Here is a 24,278-nt window from a genome sequence, read left to right as displayed (position 1 = left end):
AAATAATATCATGGTGAAATGTATGTAGCAACATTATATGTAAAGTTATTAACAATCTGAAATTATGACAAATGTGGTTACCAGACAAATCTGGGGAGTGGATAAACCTGTTTCTTAAAGGAAAAAAAAACCAAGCTGGTGCCTCTAGTCAGATGTCAAAGTTGATGGGCAATCACCTGCTAAGTGGTCATTTTTTGGCAAAGAAAGGGATCAGTAACACATCGATCTACACTTTAACAACAGCATTGATCCTTTTTCACCATGAGACTCCTAGTCTCCATCCTCACAGCAGGAAGGAATTTTATCTAGGGGTAACCTGCAGGAAAATGCATTTCACAGGGGGAATTGACTATAAAAAGTGAGGGGCAAGAACACCCCAAAGCTTCCCTCCCTACCTACCTCTCTTTTTCACCTAAGATGACGAAGGAAGCAGCCATTTGACTTTGGAAAAGATCCTGCCCTGCAATTTGGTCAGCCCTGTTGCTGAGAGTACGTAGTAAGAATTTTACCTTGCACCAAGTCTGGTTTGTTAAATTTAGTTAATAAGAAAGCATTTTCTCTTAATTGCTCGTCACCAATTCCGACTTTAATGCCTTGTAATTGTACTCACTTAAATACCTCTCTTTGTAGTTACATAAATTTGTTTTATTCTTTAATCAAAACCAATCTAGTTGGAGTTACCCAAATAATTCACAACACTAAAGTAGCAAATTGTTGTATATTGTTTCCTTACAGGGGCAATGGATCTAAAAATATTTGAATTGTCCTGGAGAGAGCTGGACAGTACAGAACACATGTTCCGGGGGGAAATTCAGGACCAGGAGTGTGTGTTGGGGATCACCCTGCAAGTAGTAGCCAAAGCTGTTGGAAGCCAAAGGGTGGCTGGTGTGCTGCTGACAAACTAAGAGTTGCTGGACGAAGTTGGAAGCTACAACAGCAAAGTACAGTGAGGCACCTAAATTTTCAGTGGTGACCCAGCCCCGCACTGAATAGGATTGCACTCCAGACTACCATAAATATCACCTGCCTTTTGGGAAACATTTTGAGCTGTTCATATGAAAGATGCTGTTTAGGTGCAAAGTACTATTTGCTTTTATATATTTCCAATCCTTCTCCTTCATTCTACCTATCAAGAGGGCCTACTGATCCTTCTCTAAAATACAAATGTAGCTTAAAAAAAAAAAAGCTAGTCAAAATGAAATCCTTTCTTTCAAAGGAAGGAAGGCAACATGGAAAGCAGAGATGATAAAAGTTACAACTATGCAGTTTTTTGTATACATTAGTACAGCAAAAATGCCCAACAAAAAGAAGCAGATCATGTCATTCTACAGATTAGCTCAACTCATAGTCAACAACTGTCAAGAACAAGAACTAATGACATTTTAAAAAAAAAGAAGATTGATTTAGTAGTATCTAACTCAAGTTGAAACAAATAAGTGAGCTTGTTCAATCACCATGAAAAAAAAGGAATTGACAGTCAAGGAACGTTACATGCTTTATGTACCAAAAATAAGTCTATGTATGTATGTATGTATGTCTCCTTTCTCTGCATCCCAGGAGGTTTCCTCCAATTTCTGAAACGCTGGAGACATTTGAATTTTAGAGGCCTAGGTTATCATTTCTCTGCTTTCAAGGATGGGCAGAACTGCCAATTACCAGAACTGCTTTGGTCTAACAATTTAAAATTCAGCCATGACATAACATTGCCAAGTAACAACTCAAACTCACTTAGCTTTCTGTTAAATAACAGTAAAAAAAAAGATCAGTTTGCTTACCTTTTAATATCACTAATGAGCCTGTTTTTTTCCTGGGCCACTCGCTTATGGTGCATTCGATGGAAATCACGTTCTTTCTGTATTTTTTGCAGAGCCTCCTTAGCTTTGCTGCATGAAACCACAATGTCAAACTCTATTACAGACCTAAAAGTCGCAATATTACAACAACAAAACTTCAAAAACGGACTCCTACGAGAGTCTGCTGAATTGGAATTAATTTGCAAACTGGACACCATTAAATTAGACTTGGTAATAGTTCACCTTAACTGATCAGTCGTTATAGTGTGCATGATAACACCCATTGTTGCATGTTCTCTGTGTATATTATATACATCTTCCTACTGTATTTTCCACTGCATGCATCGATGAAGTGGGTTTTAGCCCATGAAAGCTTATGCTCAAATAAATTTGTTAGTCTCTAAGGTGCCACAAGTACTCCTGTTCTTTTTGCGGATACAGAACAACACTGCTGCTACTCTGAAATGTGAAACTTGTAATTCCATCTCTTGAAGACAGGAACTTGGGAGACTGATTTAAGAGATGGATAATGGAATACAGAATTTTTAACTCTAAGTCTATGTCTACATTGTCCAGTAATTGAGACTACAGTTGTGTGAACAGCAGTGTGTGCTACATTGTAACTCCTCCATGTGGATGCCGCAGGGGCAAACTAGGAGGTTCCTTGTTCACATTACTGTAGTCCTGTTTGAAGAGGAATACGTTAAGTAGAAACCTTTTAGTTTCCCCTTGTGGATCCTGCAGGTGTGGTTACAGTGCAGCACTTCGGTAGCCACTGCTATTTACACTGCCCTGGGATTAGGACTACAGGGATGTGGAGAAACCCTAAATCATGGATTCAAATCCATCCCAGACTGGTAGTGACTGAAATGAGAAGAAAAAGTTGGTGGCCTCAATCTACTTTCTCCTGAACTGTGTCTGCTCAAAAAAGAACACCATCACAATGCTACTCAGATGAGAGACTGAAGACTTAGCTGTCAAAGACCATTTTTGTGAAAATGATCCTTCCGGGTCAAAGTAGGTAGGTGGTTCAGATCCCACTCTCTTGGTGGCATTGCCAATTCTATCCCTTTTGGTGGGTACATATGTCAGAGATTTTAGTGTAAGGGCTGTCAGTCTTGCTCCCTTCACAAGCAGTTAGCTAAACGGAATTAGAGAAAAAAAGCAGGGCTATCTGTAGAACTAGGCTGGGATTGTCAAACTTTGAGCCATCTGTAATATAAAGAGGAACCTTTCAGAAACCACATATTCTCACTTACACCAACGTCTTGCCTTTACCTACACACTGTATGCAGCACATATCATTGTATGAAGTGCTGCACATAATAAAACAAAAAAAGGTGTTTTTCTCTGTGGCAAAGGCAAGCAAATGTGTATGGGCTTTTGGTGCAGTGGGAAGGAAGTCAAGCCAGGGTTCTCTTTTTTAAATGATCATCAATTCTGAGGAAGGTTTTACACTTTGACAGTCAGACTTCAGCTGCAAACAGGGTATAACACTGTATGCACAGTTTTGAAAGTCAGGACCCTAATCTCTTGTGCCACAAGTAGATTAGATTCTGATCTGTAAAATAAGAATAATGGATTTCCTCACATGGACACTGTAAGGCTAGTTTAACTGACGTTTGTAAACCATGTAAATGTAATCAGATTTAAAGCTCTGGTATTCACTGGTAAGTATTACTACAATGCATACACAGATCAGAGATCTATACATCCAGCAATCACAGCTGCCGAATACATTCCCACCACATGAGGCGCTAGAAATTTTATAACTCTTTGCAATACATAGTGGTTGGGGTTCTCTGTGGTGAAGGGCACATTAAATCTGATTACCGTTAGAGATATGCACACACAGTCCATAGCCTCTGTTTAAACAGTAGGGGAAATGATTTAAAATATCTACAGCTGCAAGTAAAACAGGATTATAAGACTGGAGGTTCCTCTGAAATCAAAGGCCAAAGCCTAAAGAGATTTGAGGCATCTCACATCACCAGGATAACAAGATTTAATATTCCAACTGGCTTCGAAACCATGATATACAACTTGATTGAAAAGTAATTAATATACAAAGAAGGTCATATCTTCAGCAAGGGTAAATCATCACTCAGAACAATGGAATTATGCTGCTTTACCCTAGTTGAGATCAAACCCTCCATGTATATGTTAGTTAAATAGATGGATTTAAATTAACAAATAAATCAATGTATTCAAATACATTGTTTCAGAGTTCGTGTTTTCAGCATTTCCTTATTCGTCCACTATACAGCTAGAGACAACATCCTTGCTGTAGCAAAAGAAGTGTTACAGCTGAAGACAAAGCAACTGCCTTGCCAACCAATCAGAACTTGACTTCAATGGAACTATACTCATTTATACAAAGCCTAGGATTGTGTCCGGAAAATACAAGGGATAGAAGGAGAATGAAGATAGTTTGGGGTTTTTTCCTCTCTACATTTCTACAGTCTTCAAAATAAACGCAATTTTAAGTTTGATTTCTATGACTTTCAAATGTTTAATTTTTAGAACTAGAACACTTCATTTTTTAAAATTAATAAGCCTAAATTTCAATTTAACAAAGTTTTTGCATGGTAATTAATGTTTGCGGAGGTATTGTTGGAGTGGAAGGGGCATTTCTGCACACATGCTGTATTTCTTTTAATGTTTTCCCTAGTTATTTCAGTAGGCAGATAGAGGCTTTCAGACTTTGGACAGCCTATTAAAAATGTATTATTTATTGTGCACAGGAATTGAAACTGATCAAGAATTTCTTTTTAAATGTTGAAAATCCATGGTGAAATGTGTCTGAGTAACAGGTAGGAATCTAATAAGTGTGTCTACAGTTGCCGTACAATCATTTTCATACTGTATTAAAACAACAAAATTAGATTTAGTTTTAGACACTATCACTCTTCCCATGATAGTTAAACAACATTAAAGCAGAAGGAAATTGGTTTGCAGTCTCTTACACTGGGCCCCCATACTGGTGGTGTCACAACTAATGTCCCTTTTCAGCAAGAGGATTGTCAACAGCAGCAAGCTCAGAAGCAACTAATTTAATTAGAAGCTATTTTCAAATACATTTCACAGCGATGCATCTCACCATGAAAACTTTCTGTCTGATACACCGAGTATAATGAGTATTATCGTCTAATCAGCACTCCCCCAGTATGTTCAGCTGGAAGCATTGAAAAATAAAGCTTTGTATCACCAATGGGAAAAAAGGCTGATCATAGAAATCTTCAAATGAAATATGTGGTATAGTATATTTCACTCAGCACTGGGACTTGGGATGTAAGGGATAGAGCCTCAGCTGATGTACAGTGTCAGTAATCCACTGCAGTCAATGGACCTGACAATTTATACCAGCTGAAGATCTACCCTGATGAGTCAGAAGTTCATTATTACACTGTGCAAATGAGGAGCATTCTTTCTTCTACAGAGAAAAATCTTTAGAAGATACCATCAAACGGACAAAAATTTCAGAGGGCTAAGGTTTTGCTTTTCTTTCTTTGACTGCAGCTTGTCATTCCTCCCCTACCTACTTAAATGGGAGTAGCTAGTTGCCTGGTCCTCCCTTCTCTCCTCCTCCCCCCCCCCCCCCCCCCCCAAGGTTCAGGGAGGCTGCACAGAAGAATAAAGGGATGGTTTTACTCACAGTTCATCTCCCAATAAAGCCCATTAGTTGTCAGTGCAATTCAACATTGAACACAAATGCAGAAAAAAGAGTTAGTAAAAAAAGACTGCAGTGTAGCTCACTGCTGCATCTCTCCATTATACAGTCTGAATGTAAATTACTAGTATCTTGTAAAATCAGCTACTGTGGATCCATATGCACAGATACAGTCAATAAATGTAAACATATATTTACACACATACCTACTAAACAACCTAAAAACAATAGAAGTTTTATATTTGAAAGGACTACAGGATCAGGTGTTTAATAAGGAATTATTCTTCTCCTTTACATGCCAACTTGTTGCAATATGACAATTTGTAGCATTTTGATGCATAGCATTATATGGTAATTTTTCATCTATCCCTACATATTACATTTTCATAATCCTGTGGAGTATTTTGTTGAGACTATTGGATTTTAAAATATTATCAACTAAAGCCAAACAAACTGACACAAAAGAAATTCAGACTCAGCTCTCTAGACAGAGCTGAGAGATATTTGGCAATTTCATTCAGCACCTCATCCATAAGTGAGAATGTGCAGAGGCACAGAGAAAATAGAAATGTATTAATTCCATTAGGAGTTTGATTTTATTTTATCTGGAGCATTTGCTGTTTAAAAAAGGAGGCAGCAGCATGCCTTTAAAACTAACATACCTGGCAGCCAGTTTATAGTTTTCCAATTCCTTCTTTAATCTTCTGTTCTCCATCTCCAAATGCTGATTGTAGGTGTACATATCTGGGACAAATCCAATATCTTTACATTCAATTGCACCTTTCTGCATCAGTTCATACCTAGAATAATATAAATGGGTAGACGTTTTACTTTAAGTTCCTTTATCTCCTTCCCCCCCCCCCAGTGTTTTCCTTCCCATGTTCATGTTTACATTAACTATAATCACTAACACACAAAGCAGCCTTGATCAAAAATTCTCATTTATACTCAGACTTAGTGCAATTACCACTCTATGTTATGCCCTATTTTGGTCCCCTTCATTTTAGCATTTTTTCATAACATTTAAAACACATCTTATTTGAGGCATACTGCCTTAACCTCAACAATTGTTCTTTTCCTTCCTTTCTTCTGGTCTATGCTTTCAAAAGAAAGCTTAAAGAAAAAATATTCACCTCAAAGTGTACCCCTTTAAAAGTAGCAGTTTCCAAAGATACACACAGTCCTTTTAGGTCATGTAGTCTCTAACACGCTTGTTTTTCTGAAGGCCTCTAGGACTCAAACAAAGCTATGGAATATGTGGATGAATGACCCTATCAATTGTCCCAAGCATGGAACTCATAGTTTACCTGGAAAAATGTCCCCATAAACATCTTGTCCTTCATTTTACTAATAGCACTCTTTCATATCAGTATTACATTTTTCTCCTTCATTATTTTGGAATCAGCTAATCACAAACACATTTCCCATTGCTCAATGTGATATTTATACATTTTTGTTACTAGCCGGCCAAATCTTGAGTGTACGAGCTTCTGTGATGTAGAACTCTATAACCTGTTCCGTGCTCCACAATTGCAGACCGAGCCATACCTTAGGCAGTGAACAGTGCTTCTTAGGCAGCCACGTACATTTGCATAGTACTCATGCAGCCTCTCAGTCATTCTTGCAACAGTGTCTATGACTTTACCCAGTCTAAACCTCAAACTCTTTAGAGCAATTCAGCTCATGGGTGCGTTGTTACCGGAAATATAGAATCACCAAGCAGAAGGGCAAATTCCACTTTGGCTTGCTGACACTATGAAAAGATAGATGATGCTATCCACGAGAACAGTATCTCCTACGTGTTTGCTTCTGTCAGAGTTCTAGTTGAGCTAGGAGAGAATATGAACTTCAAGATTTGCCAAGACTTTTAAAAAACACATCCATACACAAACTCAAGATCCTATGGGCCCCAGTTAACCCAAGGTGCCTCTGTACCAGTAGAGGTTGTAAAGAAGTTTCCTAGGTTCCACAGCCACAGAGAGTCCTCCCTAGTGCACAGAGGTACAGTACATTGCTTTCTTGGATCTGACTGGGTAACCTGACTCCATTCTCAGGGACAGCGGAGCAGATCCTCAGCTGGTGTAAGTTGCCATAGTTCTTTTGAGGTCAGTGAAACTATGCTCCAAGGAGCTGTGCCAAATTACAACAGCTCAGCATCAGCTCAATGGAGCTGTATCAATTTACACCAGTTGAGGATCGATCCTAGAATCCTTGGGTCTACCAAACCTGATTGCCATAGAAAGATATGTTGGGGCTGAACTTGCTAGTGGAAATCATAACAGCATGTTTTGCCGCACCAAAAAGGCAAATATACTTTTTATGAATCTGTTTTATGCAGTTAGTATGCCTGGCAACAGCAGCCGAAATTAAAACTAGGAAGGATATACTGTACACTAGCTCCTGAACTGGACCCAAACAGCAGGCTTCAAATGAATAATTGCAACATTGCTATGGTTTTCAGATCAATAAAACACATTTGAGAAAGCTAGAAGTTCTGTAGACCATCCTACAAGGGGTGTAAACCATCTAGATCAGCTATCTCAGCAATTGAAAAAAAATATGGCTGTTTCCAATGGGAGTAAAGTTTCAAAGGATGAAGGTGAAGGTTAGAAATTATTGTTTCCATGTGTATGTGCTCTGCCTAAGTCAATTGCTTATCTGTGACTTCTGGGTTACCCACGGTTCCTCAGAGGAGTAGGCACTGCCATTCATAGCTAGGAATGAGACGGTCACTCATGCATCTTTTTACCATCAGAAAAGTGATGGGATTTGTGTTATCTTTGAAAATATTCAATAGTATTTAACCAAAGCTAAAATTAACACTAGCATCACTTTTAGTTTTCATACCCAAAATAAGCTTTTGATATCAGGTAGGCTAACCACACTACCCAAGTTATCCTACAAAGGAACTATGACCATATCATTTCATTGTTTAAGTAAAGCTCTCATTAAAATCAAGGGCTCTTTTTGCCAAAAGCAATCTCAGACCATGTATGGTCTTGTCATTTGATGCTAATAAAACATTGGATAATCTAGTTTGTTAATACTTGCATTTTATATTGTGAAAACCATGTTTCAGGAAGAACTTTAAGATGGCACTAAACAGCTTATTTTAACTCTCAAACCTCCATTTTGTCCTGGTCTTTTAAGTTTGCCATGCAGCGCAAGGCAAGGCTTCCCCTTTTCCTCATTATTTTTTCATTTAGCACTAGAAATCTTGGCAGTAACCACACAGAGTAGCTTTCTAATCCAGTGGGGAAGGGAGTCAGAGTACCAAAGGAAAGATAATGTTTAATATGAACCTCTTTCTCTTCCTTCAGTTAATAAGCAGTGTAATATCAGATTACTCCACTCACTGGTCTTTTTCCTCTATGCACTTTCTATCTAGTTGTATTAACTTTTCATTCTCATGGCTTGAGGAAGACCTGAAATATTTAGAAATCATTCTAAGAAACCCATATTAGTTAGGGTTAATTTTTCCCCGCTTTCTGGTGAGGTAAAAATGAATCTTAGAGCTCCCTTTTTCAGTTTGAGTAGAGGTAGAGGAAGAGAACAATTAAAATTGGTCTCATTATCTTGGTTGCATCTAAAATTATCTATGACACTAATATACATATTCATTCTCAACATTCTCCAACAAGAGTGATATTTTCAAATGTATTTAAGTGATTTAATAGAACTTGTGTTCTTAAGACATTTACACGCTATTGAAAATTCCCACCCAAAAATCAATCAGGACCATACTGTACTTTCATTTTTAATCAGAACTCTCATTGGATTTCAAGGAACATTATGTCCATTTTAAACAAGGGAAGAGCAATGTATACAGAGATTATGGTCTAATGGCCTCATTTTCAAGAGTCATGGCTGATCTGGAGTCATGGCTGATCAGTGCATCCGAAAAATTCAGGCCCTGGATGTCTCAGGATGGGCACCCAAAATTAATGGTAGCTTTTGAAATTGTAGGTCTAAGTCACAAAGGAAGTGCCTCGCAAAATCATGAATTAATACCAGATCTCCTGAGCCCCAGTCCAGCACCTTAGACACAAGTTCATTCTTTGGTGTTTCACAACTTCATGTTTCATATTCAAACAAAACTCAAAATCTCAAATGAAACTAAGCTGCATACCACCAAAGTATAGACCTTGTTTAATCTAATAGCTGGAAAAGTATTAATGAATTTATCCCATCTAAGTTAAGCGTATGAGTAGGGCACACTATGAACAGCCATTATTAAATCCGGGCCCAGTGTGGCAAGCCCTTCACATGAGTTGCCCCCCAAGTCAAGGTGTACCATGATACCCTTTGATGCCCAGTTAGATTTGTCGGCAGGTACATGGTGCGAGAAGTACAGCCATGGCCTCTCCCTTTTCTGCCCTCTTGATCATGATGGGAAAGTGTTAGGTGCCCTTCCCCCTCTGCACCTAGAACTGCAATCTGTACAGCACCACCACCACCACTGGACAAAGGAGGAGAATCTTTACTCTTCTGTACTGCTCTCCAAGGCTGTGTGTTCGGGATAGACTTGATAAAAAAAATAAAGAAACCCTATATATCTCAGATCATTGCATAACTGCTGGCTACACTAGCTAGAAACCTATGAATGTCATGGGGTAAAACCATCAATATCACCAGTTGGAGATTCAATTTATATATGCTCCTTTTGTCAAGCAAATTTCTCAACAGAACGCCCTAGCATGAAAGCCATCAACTTTCTATATGAAGATACATAGGACATGGATAATTGATGAAGTTAGCTTCTAGCAGAGCCAAGAACCCTGAAAGAGATTTTTCAGAATTAATTGTATTTCATTAAAATTAACATGCTCTTCTCCAAGACAACCATTAAAAACCCATGTCGCATTACTTTTTCAGTGAAAAGGGGAAAAGCATGCTGCCAAAGCAGAAAGTGTGGTTAGGTCTTACTATGTTAAATTTGGCTGGTGAAAATTCATAGAGTATTTATAGCTAGATCATTCTCGCTCTTTTCTTTTAAAATTTTGAAAGGAATTGTGAAACAAATTAAAGTGTGGTTAGAGCCAAACGTACATAGTACAGGTGGGCATTCTTCAAGCTCTTCACCACAGTTTAACTCGAAATAACCCAAGTACCTACGACATGAGATTCTCAAGAAGAGAGACCACCAACTGTAAGGTTATGATTTAAAGCCCACTGGTGTCTACCCTGAAATCATGAAATTCAATATGCTTGCAATACAAGCCATAAAACAGATTCAGGTCCCCACAAAAGTTTTGAAGGAACTGGGTGGTGTGATGATTCTGCAGTTGTTAGCTAATGGATGTGGGGATTGATTGATTAGCATGATACTTTATCTTTGGATATCAGATAAAATGTTCAACACTTTGAATATTTAAGATGACATGCTGTGTCACTACCATTCTTATTGGAAATCTCAGCAGCAAGGCCGAGAAAGAACAGAGCATAGAAGTTTAATTATCTCTTTATCCTCAGAGTAGCCACTCCAACCTATCACGAAGGCAAATTAGTGGAGACTTGCAGTGCCATGCTGTGCCTGTCTCTTACACACAGAGAGATTCAGTACAGCTGTATAAGACTTATATATCCATTAACTGCAGTGTACCATAGCAGCCTTACATTAAACACTCAGTAGCATGAGTTTATATTTACAATACAGTGAAAATGTAATATGTACTGACGACTATATACTCACTACTAGGGAAAGATTTTGTTTACTTCTGATTTAATATATGTAAAGTGCACTCTGACATTAAAGTTATAGGTGCTCTACAAATGCATAGGGTTACAAACAAATATATAGATAAAAGACATGGCCTTAAAGATCAGAATGGGTTCCCCTCTGAATGCCCTCCAATGAAGCAAGCAAATCTTTGTCCTTTGTTGTCCTTCCATAGGGCTAGATTTTTAACGTATAGTCTGGCCAGCATAAAGGGCAACACATTGTTGCACTGCCCCTTGAATAGCCTGGGTGGGGGATTGTGACTCCATCATAATCTGCCTCCAGGTTTCTCTGCTGCTCCAGGAAGGAATGATGCTGCACTAGGTCGATACTCAGTGTAGTGAATTTCCCCTCAGTGTGCTGGTACAACTGCACAAAACAGCATATTGCAACCCTACAGAGTCTGCTTTCCACTCACACTGCTACCCCATAATACCTGTAGCCTATACAAAAGAGAGGGCATGCTCTGCACGCCCCCCCCTACAGTCTGGCATGGCCACACAAACCAGTCTATGCTTTTGTCCATACTAAGTAAAGGTAGATTAGCAAATTAAGTACTCTATTGTCTCAAGTTGCAATATAAACACTAATAATTTTGTCTAATTTAATACAGCATTAGATCTTAGGCAGACTATTACATTTAAGTGGATCATTTGATAAATTAGTCAAGCTCTTTTGGTGTAAATGGGAGAAGTTCTCAACTCATTATTTTCTCATTTTAAATCCCATTAGGACTTGATCACAGCATGGATCAGCTGTACATTAGCAAGAGGAAGGTACCAGTTCAAAGAAGAACTTGATAACACTAATCTGCTCTCACCTCATTAACAGTGTAAATCAGCAATTTAAAACCAGTTTAAAAAACCACTTGCTAGTATCATAAAAATATATTACAAAGAAGTGCCTTAATTCCCTAGGACTCGATCCTGAAAATCCTTACTTATACAAGTAGTATCAATGAAGTTAAAGGTATTGTCCATGTGAGGAAGAACTACTCATGTGAGCAAAGGTTTGAACGATCAAGCCCATAAACTAGGGTCTGATCCTCTTCTGTTTAGAGTCAATGGGAGCTTTGCCACGGATTGCATCTGAGCAGGATATGACACTTGCGAAGTTTCAGTTCTATACAAATTTGTCATTTATATCGGTCTAGTATTAGCTGTCTTTTGCCATCAGAGTTACATATCTGATATTAATCATCAACTGCTTACCATCTAAGAGTTACACAGGCTCCTGAATGGTGCTCTTTCTGAATGAATGTATTTAAAATAATGACATTGTATACAGTGTATAAACCATAAGCTCTACAGGCAATGCCTACCTTTGGAAACTCTGTATCAGTAAAACCAATGTCTTACAAGTGGCTGGGGCTTGGTCCAATGAACTAGACACAGTGACTCAGGGAGTAATAAAACAAGCAAGAAGTTTCAAGCCTTAAATATGTGTTTCTAAAAACGTTAGGCTTTTCATTATGTGAAAAAGACAACTTTTTTTTCAAATTGCATTATTCCAAAATAGCTTGTCAATCAGCCTAAAAACCCAAACAAAAACCCCCAAAGAATTCCCCCTGGCCTTAAAAGCAAGACTTAGACATTTCAGGTAGATAGGATCCCCACCTCCCACCCAAATTACTTGGAGGGCTTGAAATGGGCTAATGGAAGCTGTATCATTAGAAGCTTGCCAGCAGAGTCACCCCTAGAGATCCATAACATAGCTCTCTCCCCTGCACAGAAGCTGTGTCATTCTGACAGTTAATCAGTAAACAGATTATATGACTTGGAATATATATTTTAAAATTAGTGCATGGAACTCCTATACAGTTCCTCTGCTTGAAAATTGTGGGACAAAAAAAATCTCTACAAGCCACTTAAAAATACAGAGAAGAGACCAGAGGTAAGTAATCACAAGGTCACTCTTCTAAGCAGTATTTGACTTAAACTAAAAAGAGAAAACATACAAGGGTAGCCATCACAATTTTCTAACCAGATAAAATGATAAAAGTTGTGCTCATTCTGCCTCAAGAACTGAAGTAACTACACAATAGAACATGCTCCAAACATTTAGACAAGGAAACTGCTATATGCTAGGAGTCCTGTGGCACCTTATAGACTAACAGGCGTATTGGAGCATAAGCTTTCGTGGGTTGATACCCACTTCATTGGATGCATGCATGCCACTTTTACAGATCCAGACTAACATGGCTACCCCCCCTGATGCTTGCTATATGCTGGGTTTTCAAAAGTGCCCAGATTTTGAAAAGTGAGAACGATGGAAGCTTATGGGTTCTGAGAACTTGTGGTCACTTCATTTAGGTGTCTAAACGGGAGCTGCTGGGGTTCAGCTCTTTTAAAAAATCTGGCCCTAAAATGATTGTTTCCATTCTCAACTTAAGCTTATTTTCTTGAAAAGTAGGTTTCTCCAAGTAAAGTTTGACTTTTGAAGCACAAAGAGGCTGGATTGTCTACATTTATTCCAGAGTCCTCACAGATAAATGGACATTTTAAAAGTTTTACCATTCAGTTTGGAAGCAGTCAAGGGTTCTAGCCATCCCCATTCTGACCAGGAAATTGCAAAGAAAGTCATCCACAACTTCAGGTGTTTCAGACACTGAATGCTTAGAAGTCAGGACAGATCGCTGAGCCTGAAATTAAAGTTTAGTATTTGTTATTGTAAATTTGTGCAATCCCTGAAAAAGATACAAGAACCCATTACTTCCTAGCCCAGTGGGTCTCAAACTTGTTCCACCGCTTGTGCGGGGAAAGCCCCTGGAGGGCCAGGCCGGTTTGTTTACTTGCCGCTTCCACAGGTTCGGCCGATGGCGGCTCCCAGGGGCTGCGGTTTGCTGCTCCGGGCCAATGGGAGCTGCTGGAAGCGGTGATCAGTATGCCCCTTGGCTCGCGCCGCTTCCAGCAGCTCCCATTGGCCCGGAGCAGCGAACCACGGCCACTGCGAGCCGCGATCAGCTGAACCTGCGGACGCGGCAGGTAAACAAACTGGCCTGGTCCGCCAGGGGCTTTCCACGCACAAGCAGCAGAACAAGTTTGGGAACCACTGTCCTAGCCTATAATCCAATCCCAGGGCCACCCCTCCATCCAATAGTCATTGGAATAAAACAATGCAAGACATCTAGACCATTTGCGTGAAAGTGTGATGCTGTGTATAAGAAAGGTGACCATTTCTATCACTGTTGCACTTTATATAAGATTTATGGAAATTGTGTATCATGTAAGGCATCAATGGAAAAGTTACAATCAAGTATAATTATCCTGGTTAAATCCACATATCATGTTTGTATTTGAAGTTATGAATATTGGTTGTGTTGTATTCTTGATGATCGATATCCACCAGAAGGATTTACATCAAGGCTAGAAAGCTATGTATTGATGGCCCATCAAAGACACTCAGCTCTCACAAGGAGCCATTGAAGAAACTCATCACTAGTAGGCCTTCCTACAGATGCCTCAGACAGCACGATACCAATGACCTACCCCTGTGATTCAGCAAACCATGTAAGAACATGTGATATGCTCAGGTGACCCTGGATTCCATCTTGGGCCAGTAATTTTCCACATGCAGCTTTGTTTGGGATAGTAACATCACCACCACCACACCGGGTCAGATCAAAGGTCCATCTAGCCCCATATCCTGTCCTCCGACAGTGGCCAATGCGAGATACTTCAGAGGGAATGAACAGAACAAGTACTCATCAAGCGATCCATCCCCTGTCACCCATTCCCAGCTTCTGGCAAACAAGGCTAGGGACACCATTCCTCCCCATCCTGGCTAATAGCCATTGATGGATTTATCCAGTTATTTTCTGACCCGTTATAGTCTTGGCCTTCACAACAGCTTCTGGCAAAGAGTTCCACAGGTTGACTGAGCATTGTGTGAAGAAATACCTCCTTTTGTTTGTTTTAAACCTGCTGCCTATTAATTACATTTGGTGATCCCTATGTCGTGTGTTATGAGAAGTAGCAAATAACATTTCCTTATTTACTTTCTCCACACCAGTCATGATTTTATACACATCTATTATATCCCCCCTTAGTCATCTCTTTTCCAAGCTGAATATTCCCCATGTTATTAATTGCTCCTCATAGGAAAGCAGTTCCATACCCCTAATCATTTTTGTTGCCCTTTTCTCAACCTTTTCAAATTCCAATATATCTTTTGCGATGAGGTGACCACATCTCCACACAGTATTCAAGATGTAGGTATACCATGGATTTATATAGAGGCAATATGATATTTTCTGTCTTATTATCTACCCCTTTCCTAATTATTCCCAACATTCTGTTAGCTTTTTTGACTCCTACTGCACATTGAGCAGATGGTTTCAGAGAACTATCCACAATGAATCCAAGCTCTCTTTCTTGAGTGGTAACAGCAAATTTAGACCCCATCATTTTATATGTATAGTTGGGATTGTTTTCCCAATGTGCATTACTTTGTATTTATCAACATTGAATTTCATCTGCCATTTTGTTGCCCAGTCACCCAGTAAGTTTCCAGGCACGTGACAGAGGATATAAAAGACCCCGGAGAGATCTCTATTTTGCCTCTTTCCTGCTCAAAATCTCCAGTCTGGGGATTTACAACTAAAAGGGGCATCCTGAACCATGGACTGAAGACCTTCTAATCTTTTGGAAGTTACCAGAGAGACTTTACAAGCCAGCAATCTATTCCATCACTTCTACAAACCTCATAAGGACATTGCAATCATTTGTATGCATATGATCTGTTAGCCATTTATAACTCTTCTTTTATTAATAAATCTTTAGTAGCTTACTAAGGATTGCCTGACTGTGATATTTGGGTAAGATCTAAAATATATATTGATCTGAAGGCATGTGTCTGATCCTCTGGGATTAGTAAGAATCTCACATATGGTGAATTAGGTTTTCATTAACCCCTCACCACATTAGCTCCCATCCAGATAAACAGGTCTAAGTGGAATGCCTACAGGGAACTGTTTGGCTTCTAGTTAATCAGTGGGGTACTGCAGAAGCTCTTTTGTTACTGGCTAGATGAATATAGTTATAGAATAAGCCACCAGTTTTTGGTAACTGCCTTCTCTATTTCTTGCAGTGCAGTGCACACGGAGAGTGCAGTGTGGCACTCTCAGTGTGGCCCATTCCAAGAACCCGGTCACAGAAGGCTATTACTAAAAAGCAATTTCATTGTTGTTTGGGGGAAGAGGCTATTCATATAGATATGAAGTAGAATGTCAAAATGGCCTCTTTTCTGGATACAAACAAAAATATGTACATGGCAAGTAACTAGAGATGTAGCTTTGCCATTTGCACTTTGGAGTGAAAATTTTAGCCTTAGAAGGTGTATATGATCTTTTTTTAAAATAAAGTAACCACACAAGATTATAATTGTGATGCAAAGGATCCCGTAGAATATTTTATGAGTTTTACAACAAAATTGCAGTACAGCTGCCCATTTGGGCTATTTTCAGAGACAGAGAGAAGTTTGAAACAGACAGGATTTTAGACTGAGATTGCTCTATTCCACGGGCACTGTAAAGTAATGCTCATACCTGCACCTGTCCCTCCCAATCTTTTATCAATTAGTACTGCAATTAATAGTCTAGAGTAGTGGTGGGCAACCTGCAGCCTGTCAGGGTAATCCGCTAGTAAGCTGTGAGACAGTTTGTTTATATTGACCATCCGCAGGCATGGCCGCCTACAGCTGCCAGTGGTTGTGGTTCAGCATTCCTGGCCAATGGGAGCTGCGGCCAGCGCATGCTGCTTTCTGCAGCTCTCATTGGCTGGGAACAGCAAACCGCAGCAACTAGAAGCTGCAGGTGGCCGTGCCTGCGGATGGTCAATGTAAACAAACCGTCTCACGGCCCACTAGCGGATTACCCTGACGGGCTGCAAAATTGCCCACCACTGGTCTAGAGCCTGGATAGAAATAGGAGGAAAATCCCCACACAACCTCCCCTAAATCTCATATGATATGAGCTGCATCTTTATATTCAATTAATACTACCCATTTAAATTAAAGAACCAAGGTCCTCAATTATGTGCAACAGGCTATAATTAATAGTATATGCTTAGTGTCAATACACACTCCAGAATAGTAGTATTTTGACTTACACTCTAGTTGTGAGAATGCCATGGCTTTATAGAATAAGTCTGCTGTCATATAATGGTCTCCTTTCTATGCTCCTGCTGTTCTGTTGGCCCAGTTCAAGTAAATGCTCAACTGACACATCCAAAGGCTACTTAGGAGGGCGAGGCACCTCACCACCACCTGCTCTTAGCATGTGGAAATCTTGTTCGTGCCTGCTGTGCAGGCACAGCATGCTGAAGAATCAAAGAGTGCAGAACGGGGAAGAAAGTTGGCAGCATGTGACCTCCAGAGAAGAAAGAGGAGAACCCATGTATCCGCATTGCAGATAGAGGTAAGAAACCATTTTCAGGCTCTCTGCACAGATACCACAGCAGAGAATGGTTTGGAAGAGTTATCGGAGGGAAGAGATCAGAAGGAGACCCCATTGATTGGAAGGCATGAGATGCATTGTCCTAGGGATGAGGATTCCATGACCACCACTCCCAAGAGGAGGAAATAGGTGACGGTGGTCGGAGACTCCCTCCTAAGGGGGACGGAGTCATCCATCTGCCGGAAAGCTCAAGAAGTGTGCTGCTTGCCTGGAGCTAGAATTCAAGATGTGACAGTGTCTGAAGACTGATCCAGCCCTTGGACTGCTCCCCCTTCCTACTTCTCCATGTGGGAATCAATGATACTGCCAATAATGACCTTGAGTGGGTCATTGCAGACTATGTGGCTCTGGGAAGAAGGATAAAGGAGTTTGAGGTGCAAGTCGTGTTTTCATCCAGCCTCCCTGTTGAAGGAAAAGGCCCAGGTAGGGACCATCGAATTGTGGAGGTAAATGCATGGTTGCACAGATGGTGTCGGAGAGAGGACTATGGATTCTTCAACCATGGGCTGTTGTTCCAGGAAGAAGGATTTCTAGGAAGAGATAGACTCCACTTAACAAAGAGAGAGAAGAGCATCTTCGCAGGCAGGCTTGCTAACCTAGTGAGGAAGTGTCGAGGTTCCTTCCCCACTCTGAACGCTAGGGTACAGATGTGGGGACCTGCATGAAAACCTCCTAAGCTTACTTTTACTAGCTGAGGTTAAACTTCCCCAAGGTACAAACTATTTTACCTTTTGCCCTTGGACTTTCGCTGCCACCACCAAATGTCTAACCGGGTTTATTACTGGGAAAGAGCCATTTGGAAACGTCTTTCCCCCCGCCCCCAAAATCTTCACCAAAACTTGCACCCCCCCTTCCTGGGGAAGGTTTGATAAAAATCCTCACTAATTTGCATAGGTGACCAGACTCAAACCCTTGGATCTTAAGAACAAGAAAAGAAGCATTCAGTTTCTTACAACTTACAGTTTTTTAATAGAAGTAAAAAGAATCATCTCTGTAAAATCAGGATGGTAAATACCTTACAGGGTAATTAGATTCAAAACAGAGAATCCCTCTAGGCAAAACTTTAAGTTACAAAAAGACACAAAGACAGGAATATCCATTCTATTCAGCACAGCTTATTTTCTCAGCCATTTAAAGAAATCATAATCTAACGCATATCTAGCTAGATTACTTACTAAATTCTAAGACTCCATTCTTGTTCTGTCCCCAACAAAAGCATCACACAGACAGACCCTTTGTTTCTCTCCCCGCCCAGCTTTGAAAGTATCTTGTCTCCTCATTGGTCATTTTGGTCAGGCACCAGTGAGGTTATCCTAGCTTAACCCTTTACAGATGAAAGGGTTTTCCTCTGGCCAGGAGAGATTTTAAAAAAGGTGTTTACCCTTCCCTTTATATTTATGACAGGAGGGCTTTAAACTAGGTCACCAGCTGCTGGCGAACCTAAGTCTGGAGGTAAGTGGCATACCGGGAGGAAACACAAGGAGGAGGGTGCAACAGGGGAGGCCTCCTAATTCATACTGAGAAAGCAGGGCAATTAGCTAGTTATCTCAGGTGCCTGTACACGAACGCAAGAAGCCTGGGAAACAAACAGGAAAGATTGGAAGGCCTGGCACAGTCAAGGAACTATGATGTGATTGGAACAACAGAGGGGTAACTCACATGACTGGAGCACTGTCATTGATGGGTATAAGCTGTTCAGGAAGGACAGGCAGGGAGAAAAGGTGGAGGAGTTGCACTGAATGCAAGAGAACAGTATGATTGCTCACAGCTGCAGTATGAAACTGGAAAAAAGCCTGTTGAGTCTCTTTGGGTTAAGTTTAGAGGCAAGAGCAACAAGGGTGATGTTGTGGTGGGTGTCTGCTATAGATCACCAGACCAGGGGAGGAGGTAGACCAGGCTTTCTTCAGACAACTAACAGATGTTTCCAGTTCACAGGCTCTGGTTTTGGTGGGGAACTTCAATCACCCTGACATCTGCTGGGAGAGCAATACAGCAGTGCACAGACAATCCAGGAAGCTTTTGGAGAGTGTTGGGGACAATTTCCTGGTGCAAGTGCTAGAGGAACCAACTAGGAGGTGGGCTCCTCTTGACCTGCTGCTCACCTGCTGAAGAACTGGTAGGGGAAGTGAGAGTGGGTGGCAACCTGGGCAGCAGTGACCATGAGATAGTAGAGTTCAGGATCCTGACAAGAGGAAGAAAGGAGAGCAGCAGAATACGGACCCTGGACTACAGAAAAGCAGACTGACTCCCTCAGAGGACTGATGGGCAGGATCACCTGAGAGGCTAATATGAAAGGGACAGGAGTCCAGGAGAGCTGGCTGTATTTTAAAGAAGCCTTATTGAGGGCACAGGAGCAAACCATCCCAATGTGCAGAAAGAATAGCAAATATGGCAAGCGACCAGCTTGGCTTAACAGAGAAATCTTCGGTGAGCTTAAACACAAAAAGGAAGCTTACAAGAAGTGGAAACTTGAACAGATGACTAGAGAGGAGTATAAAGATATTGCTCGAGCATGCAGGGGTGTAATCAGGAAGGCCAAAGCACAATTGGAGTTGCAGCTAGCAAAAGATGTGAAGGATAACAAGAAAGGTTTCTACATGTATGTTAGCAACAAGAAGGTGGTTAGGGAATGTGTGGGACCCTTAATGAATGGGAGAGGCAACCTAGTGACAGATGTGGAAAAAGCTGAAGTACTCAAAACTTTTTTTTGCCTTGGTCTTCACGGACAAGGTCAGCTCACAGACTGCTGCACTGGGCAGCATAGCCTCGGGAGGCAGTGAGCAGCCCTTGGTGGTGAAAGAACAGGTTAAGGACTATTTAGAAAAGCTGGACGTGCACAAGACCATGGGGCCAGATCTAATGCACCCAAGAGTGCTGAGGGAGTTGGCTGATGTGATTGCAGAGCCATTGGCCTTTATCTTGGAAAACTCATGGCAAGTGGGGGAGGTCCCAGGCAACTAGAAATAGGCAAATATAGTGCCCATCTTTAAAAAAGGGAAGAACTACAGACCGGTCAGCCTCACCTCAGTCCCTGAAAAAATCATGGAGCAGGTCTTCAAAGAATCCATTTTGAAGCACTTGGAGGAGAGGAAGATGATCAGGAACAGTCAACACGGATTCACCAAGGGCAAGTCATGTCTGACCAACCTGATTGTCTTCCATGATGAGACAACTGACTCTTTTGATACTGTCTCCCACTGTATTTTTGCCAGCAAGTTAAAGAAGTATGGATTGGACGAATGGACTATAAAATGGATAAAAAGCTGTCTAGATAGTCAGATTCAATGGGTAGTGATCAACGGCTCGATATCTAGTTGGCAGAGTGCCCCAGGCGTTGGTCCTGGAGCCAGTTTTGTTCAACAACTTCATTAATTATCTGGATAATGGGATGGGTTGCACCCTCAGCAACTGGTGGTGGGGGGAGAAAAGAGGTAGATAAGCTCGAAAGTAGGGCTAGGGTCCAGAGGGACCTAGACAAATTGGAGGATTGGGCCAAAAGAAATCTGATAAGGTTGAACAAGGACAAGTGCAGAGTTTTGCACTTAGGATGGAAGAACCCCATGCACTACTACAGGCTGGGGACAGATTGGCTAAGCAGCAGTTCTGCAGAAAAGGACCTGGGGATTACAGTGGATGAGAAGCTGGATTGAAGTCAGCGTGCCCTTGTTGCCAAGAAGGCTAACGTCATCTTGAACTGCATTAGTAGGAGCATTGCCAGCAGATTTAAGGAAGTAATTATTGCCATCTATTTGGCACTGGTGAGGCAAAATCTGGAGTATTGCATCCACTTTTGGGGGCACCCCACGACAGAAAGTATGTAGCACTACCTTTCAATCCTTACTCTCTGTATAGGTTAGTAACAACAATTGGCTCCTGTGCTCTTTTAAATCATCCATGGCCCTGGGCAATTGCCCCCCACACATCAGCAGGCTTAATTACATGACAGCTTACAACGTAGAGCTGTGTTCTAAGGTATGTATGTGTATATAAAAAAATTTATCAGAGAAGAATGAATAATTTATTATTCCAGAGGGCATTCTGCACCAAAAAGACAATTCTGTGCACAATATTTTAAAATGTTGCAAAATTCTGCAAATTTTGTTTGTCAAATAAATGTGGAGGCTCCAAAATGGCATTGGGGAGCACAGAACACTGGCTGCATAGATGTGGGAGATCACTGTGCAGCTCCTCCTAGGACATGGACTCAGCAGTGAGGCTGCACCAAACCCTGAGACAGCACAGGGACGGGGCGTGCCCCAAAAACACCCCAAGGCCATGCCCCTCTGTGCCAGGTGCACCAGGTGTGGGCAGGATGGTTCAGCAAAGCAAGATCCAAGTGTGGAGGGACTTAGTGCGGGGGGATCCAGGTGTGGGTTGAGAAGGTTCAGTGTGAGGCAATCGGTGTGGGCAGCTCAGTTGGGGATCTGGGTGAGGGGAGGGAGGAAATCTGGATTCACAGGGGCTTGTTGGGGGGGGGGGTAAAAACAGAAATGGAACTCTGCAAGAGGGCCCGGTGAAGGTAGTTGGGGTTCAGCAGTGGAGGAGTGGGTGTGGGGGGAGATGGAGCTCAGCAGGGGGTCTAGATGCAGCTGCTGGAGGCTCAGTGGGATGGGGATCCACGTGCGGGGGGAGTGGGAAGAGGGAACTGTGGCTCAGCAGGAGGGTCTGGTTATAAGGGGGTCTGTATGCACAGGGTGTGAGGGAGCAGCTCCCTGTACAGGGATCCCTCCCCCTGCAGCGGAGGAGCAATTGGTGCAGGAAGTGGAGTGTGCAGAGCTTCTTTCAGCTGGGGGAGAAAACTGGGGTTGGGTTGGGCCTGGCCTTTTCCCGATGCTGTGCAGGGGAAAAGCAAGTCTTGTCCTCCCCAGCCCAGCTGGGCCTAGTACAGGGTAGGATGCACCTGCTGGGTCTTCCCCAGGCCCACCTCCTACCCCACAGTGATTTACCTCTTCGCTAGCTGCCCTGGGGCCCCACAACATACCGTTGGGGAGGGCTGCATAACCGCTCTTGGGGCTTCTCTTTGCTTCCCTGTCAGAAAGTCATTTTTCTGCAGAGAGGCAAAGAAATTTACAGGGGACAAATTGGGCACATGCGCAGTGGCATATTTTGTTTTGGGAGACTAAAATAAGACTTTTCTCATCTCCTACAAGAAAGCTTACTCCAAGTTCTTCCCGCAGCATTTTCACCCACTTCTGTGGAGACCCCTTCTCACAGGATCAAGCCCACTGGCAGTTTTTCCATACAAACTGACAGAATACTTAGAGGGTCATCAGTACCCAAATATAGTTTCAAAAGTTCATTAACAAGCTAACGCCTGAAGTTTTCATCTTCAAAGATTCCACAATCTTTCATTAGCATTCATCTCAGACTAGTGAGTGGGGGTTCATTGTGAAAAGACAGTTACCTTTTCCTGTAACTGGAGTTCTTTGAGATGTGTTGCTCACGTCCATTCCATATTAGGCGTGTGCGCTCAACACATGCACCCGTGCCTTAAGTTTTTCCCCTCTGCAGTATCTGTAGGGGACCAGCTCTGGCGCCCTCGGGAGTGGCGCCCTCATGGCGCTGTATAAGGGATACTGCCAGCTCCCCCCCACCCTCAGTTCCTTCTTGCCAGAACCTCTGACCCTGGGGAAGGAGGGCAGGTCATGGAATGGACATGAGCAACACATTGACGAACACCAGTTACAGAAAAAGGTAACTGTCTTTTCTTCTTTGGTTACTTGCTCATGTCCATTCCATACTAGGTGACTCCAGTAGCCCTGGAAGTGGGTAGGAGTTCACAGATATGTGGATTGCAACACAGCTCTGCCGAACCCAGCGTAGTCCCTGGCCTGTTGAGTGATGGCATAATGAGAGGTAAACATGTGCACAGAGGACCACGTTGCAGCTTTACAGATGTCCTGGATAGGGATGTGCGCCAGGAAGGCCGCTGAGGATGCCTGCACTCTTGTCAAGTGGCCTCTGAAAAATCAGCGGTGGCGGAACCCACACCAGGTCCTTATGCATGATGTGATCCAATTGGAAATCATAGAATATTAGGGTTGGAAGGGACCTCAGAAGGTCATCCAGTCCAATCCCCAACTAAATCATCCCAGCCAGGGCTTTGTCAAGCCTGACCTTAAAAACTTCTAAGGAACGGGGGGAAGGATAGCTCAGTGGTTTGAGCATTGGCCTGCTAAACCCAGGGTTGCAAGTTCAATCCTTGAGGGGGCCATTTAGGGATCTGGGGCAAAAACTGGGGATTGGTCCGGCTTTGAACAGAGGGGGTTGGACTAGATGACCTCCTGAGGCGCCTTCCAACCCTGATATTCTATGATTCTAAGGAGATTCCACCACCTCCGTAGGTAATGCATTCCAGTGTTTCACCACCCTCCTAGTGAAAAAGTGAGGACACCGGGTGACCCTTCATCCTATCCACTATAGCGATGACGAGTTGAGTCGATTTACAGAAAGCCTTGCCCAATAAAAACCATTCTGACTTCTTCACACCTAGGGTCTGTCAGGATCTGCTGGTACTCAGGAATTTTCTGTCCAAGAAATGCTAAAAGAGAGACTCCAAACAAGATGGGAGGTGGTAGAACAGAGACTGTCAAGAAAATGCATTAGAAGAGATTCCTTCTAAACTTATTCAGCTGGAAGCAA

The 24,278-nt window shown here is 41.9% G+C and overlaps 1 protein-coding gene across 5 annotated transcripts in view; it reads right to left on the bottom strand.

Annotated features, from left to right (window-relative positions):
• Positions 1–24,278, bottom strand: part of SPAG16 (sperm associated antigen 16) — a 754,420-nt gene that overhangs the window by 712,776 nt on the left and 17,366 nt on the right. For 4 of the 5 annotated variants that reach the window (XM_075118125.1, XM_048869269.2, XM_048869271.2 and 1 more), the window contains exons 4-6: positions 13,696–13,823; positions 6,126–6,263; positions 1,776–1,883 (exon numbers count right to left, since the gene is read on the bottom strand). In XM_075118125.1, the coding sequence (XP_074974226.1) occupies positions 1,776–1,883; positions 6,126–6,263; positions 13,696–13,823 (374 nt within the window). The remainder of the gene's footprint in view (positions 1–1,775; positions 1,884–6,125; positions 6,264–13,695; positions 13,824–24,278) is intronic. The other variant, XM_048869273.2, reaches the window with a different exon arrangement.

This window comes from Caretta caretta, chromosome 11 (assembly GCF_965140235.1).
Source record: "Caretta caretta isolate rCarCar2 chromosome 11, rCarCar1.hap1, whole genome shotgun sequence".
In the NCBI taxonomy this organism is placed as follows: Eukaryota; Metazoa; Chordata; order Testudines; family Cheloniidae; genus Caretta; species Caretta caretta.
The sequence above is the reverse complement of the archived record's forward strand: the minus strand, read 5'-3'. Positions and strand labels throughout refer to the sequence as shown.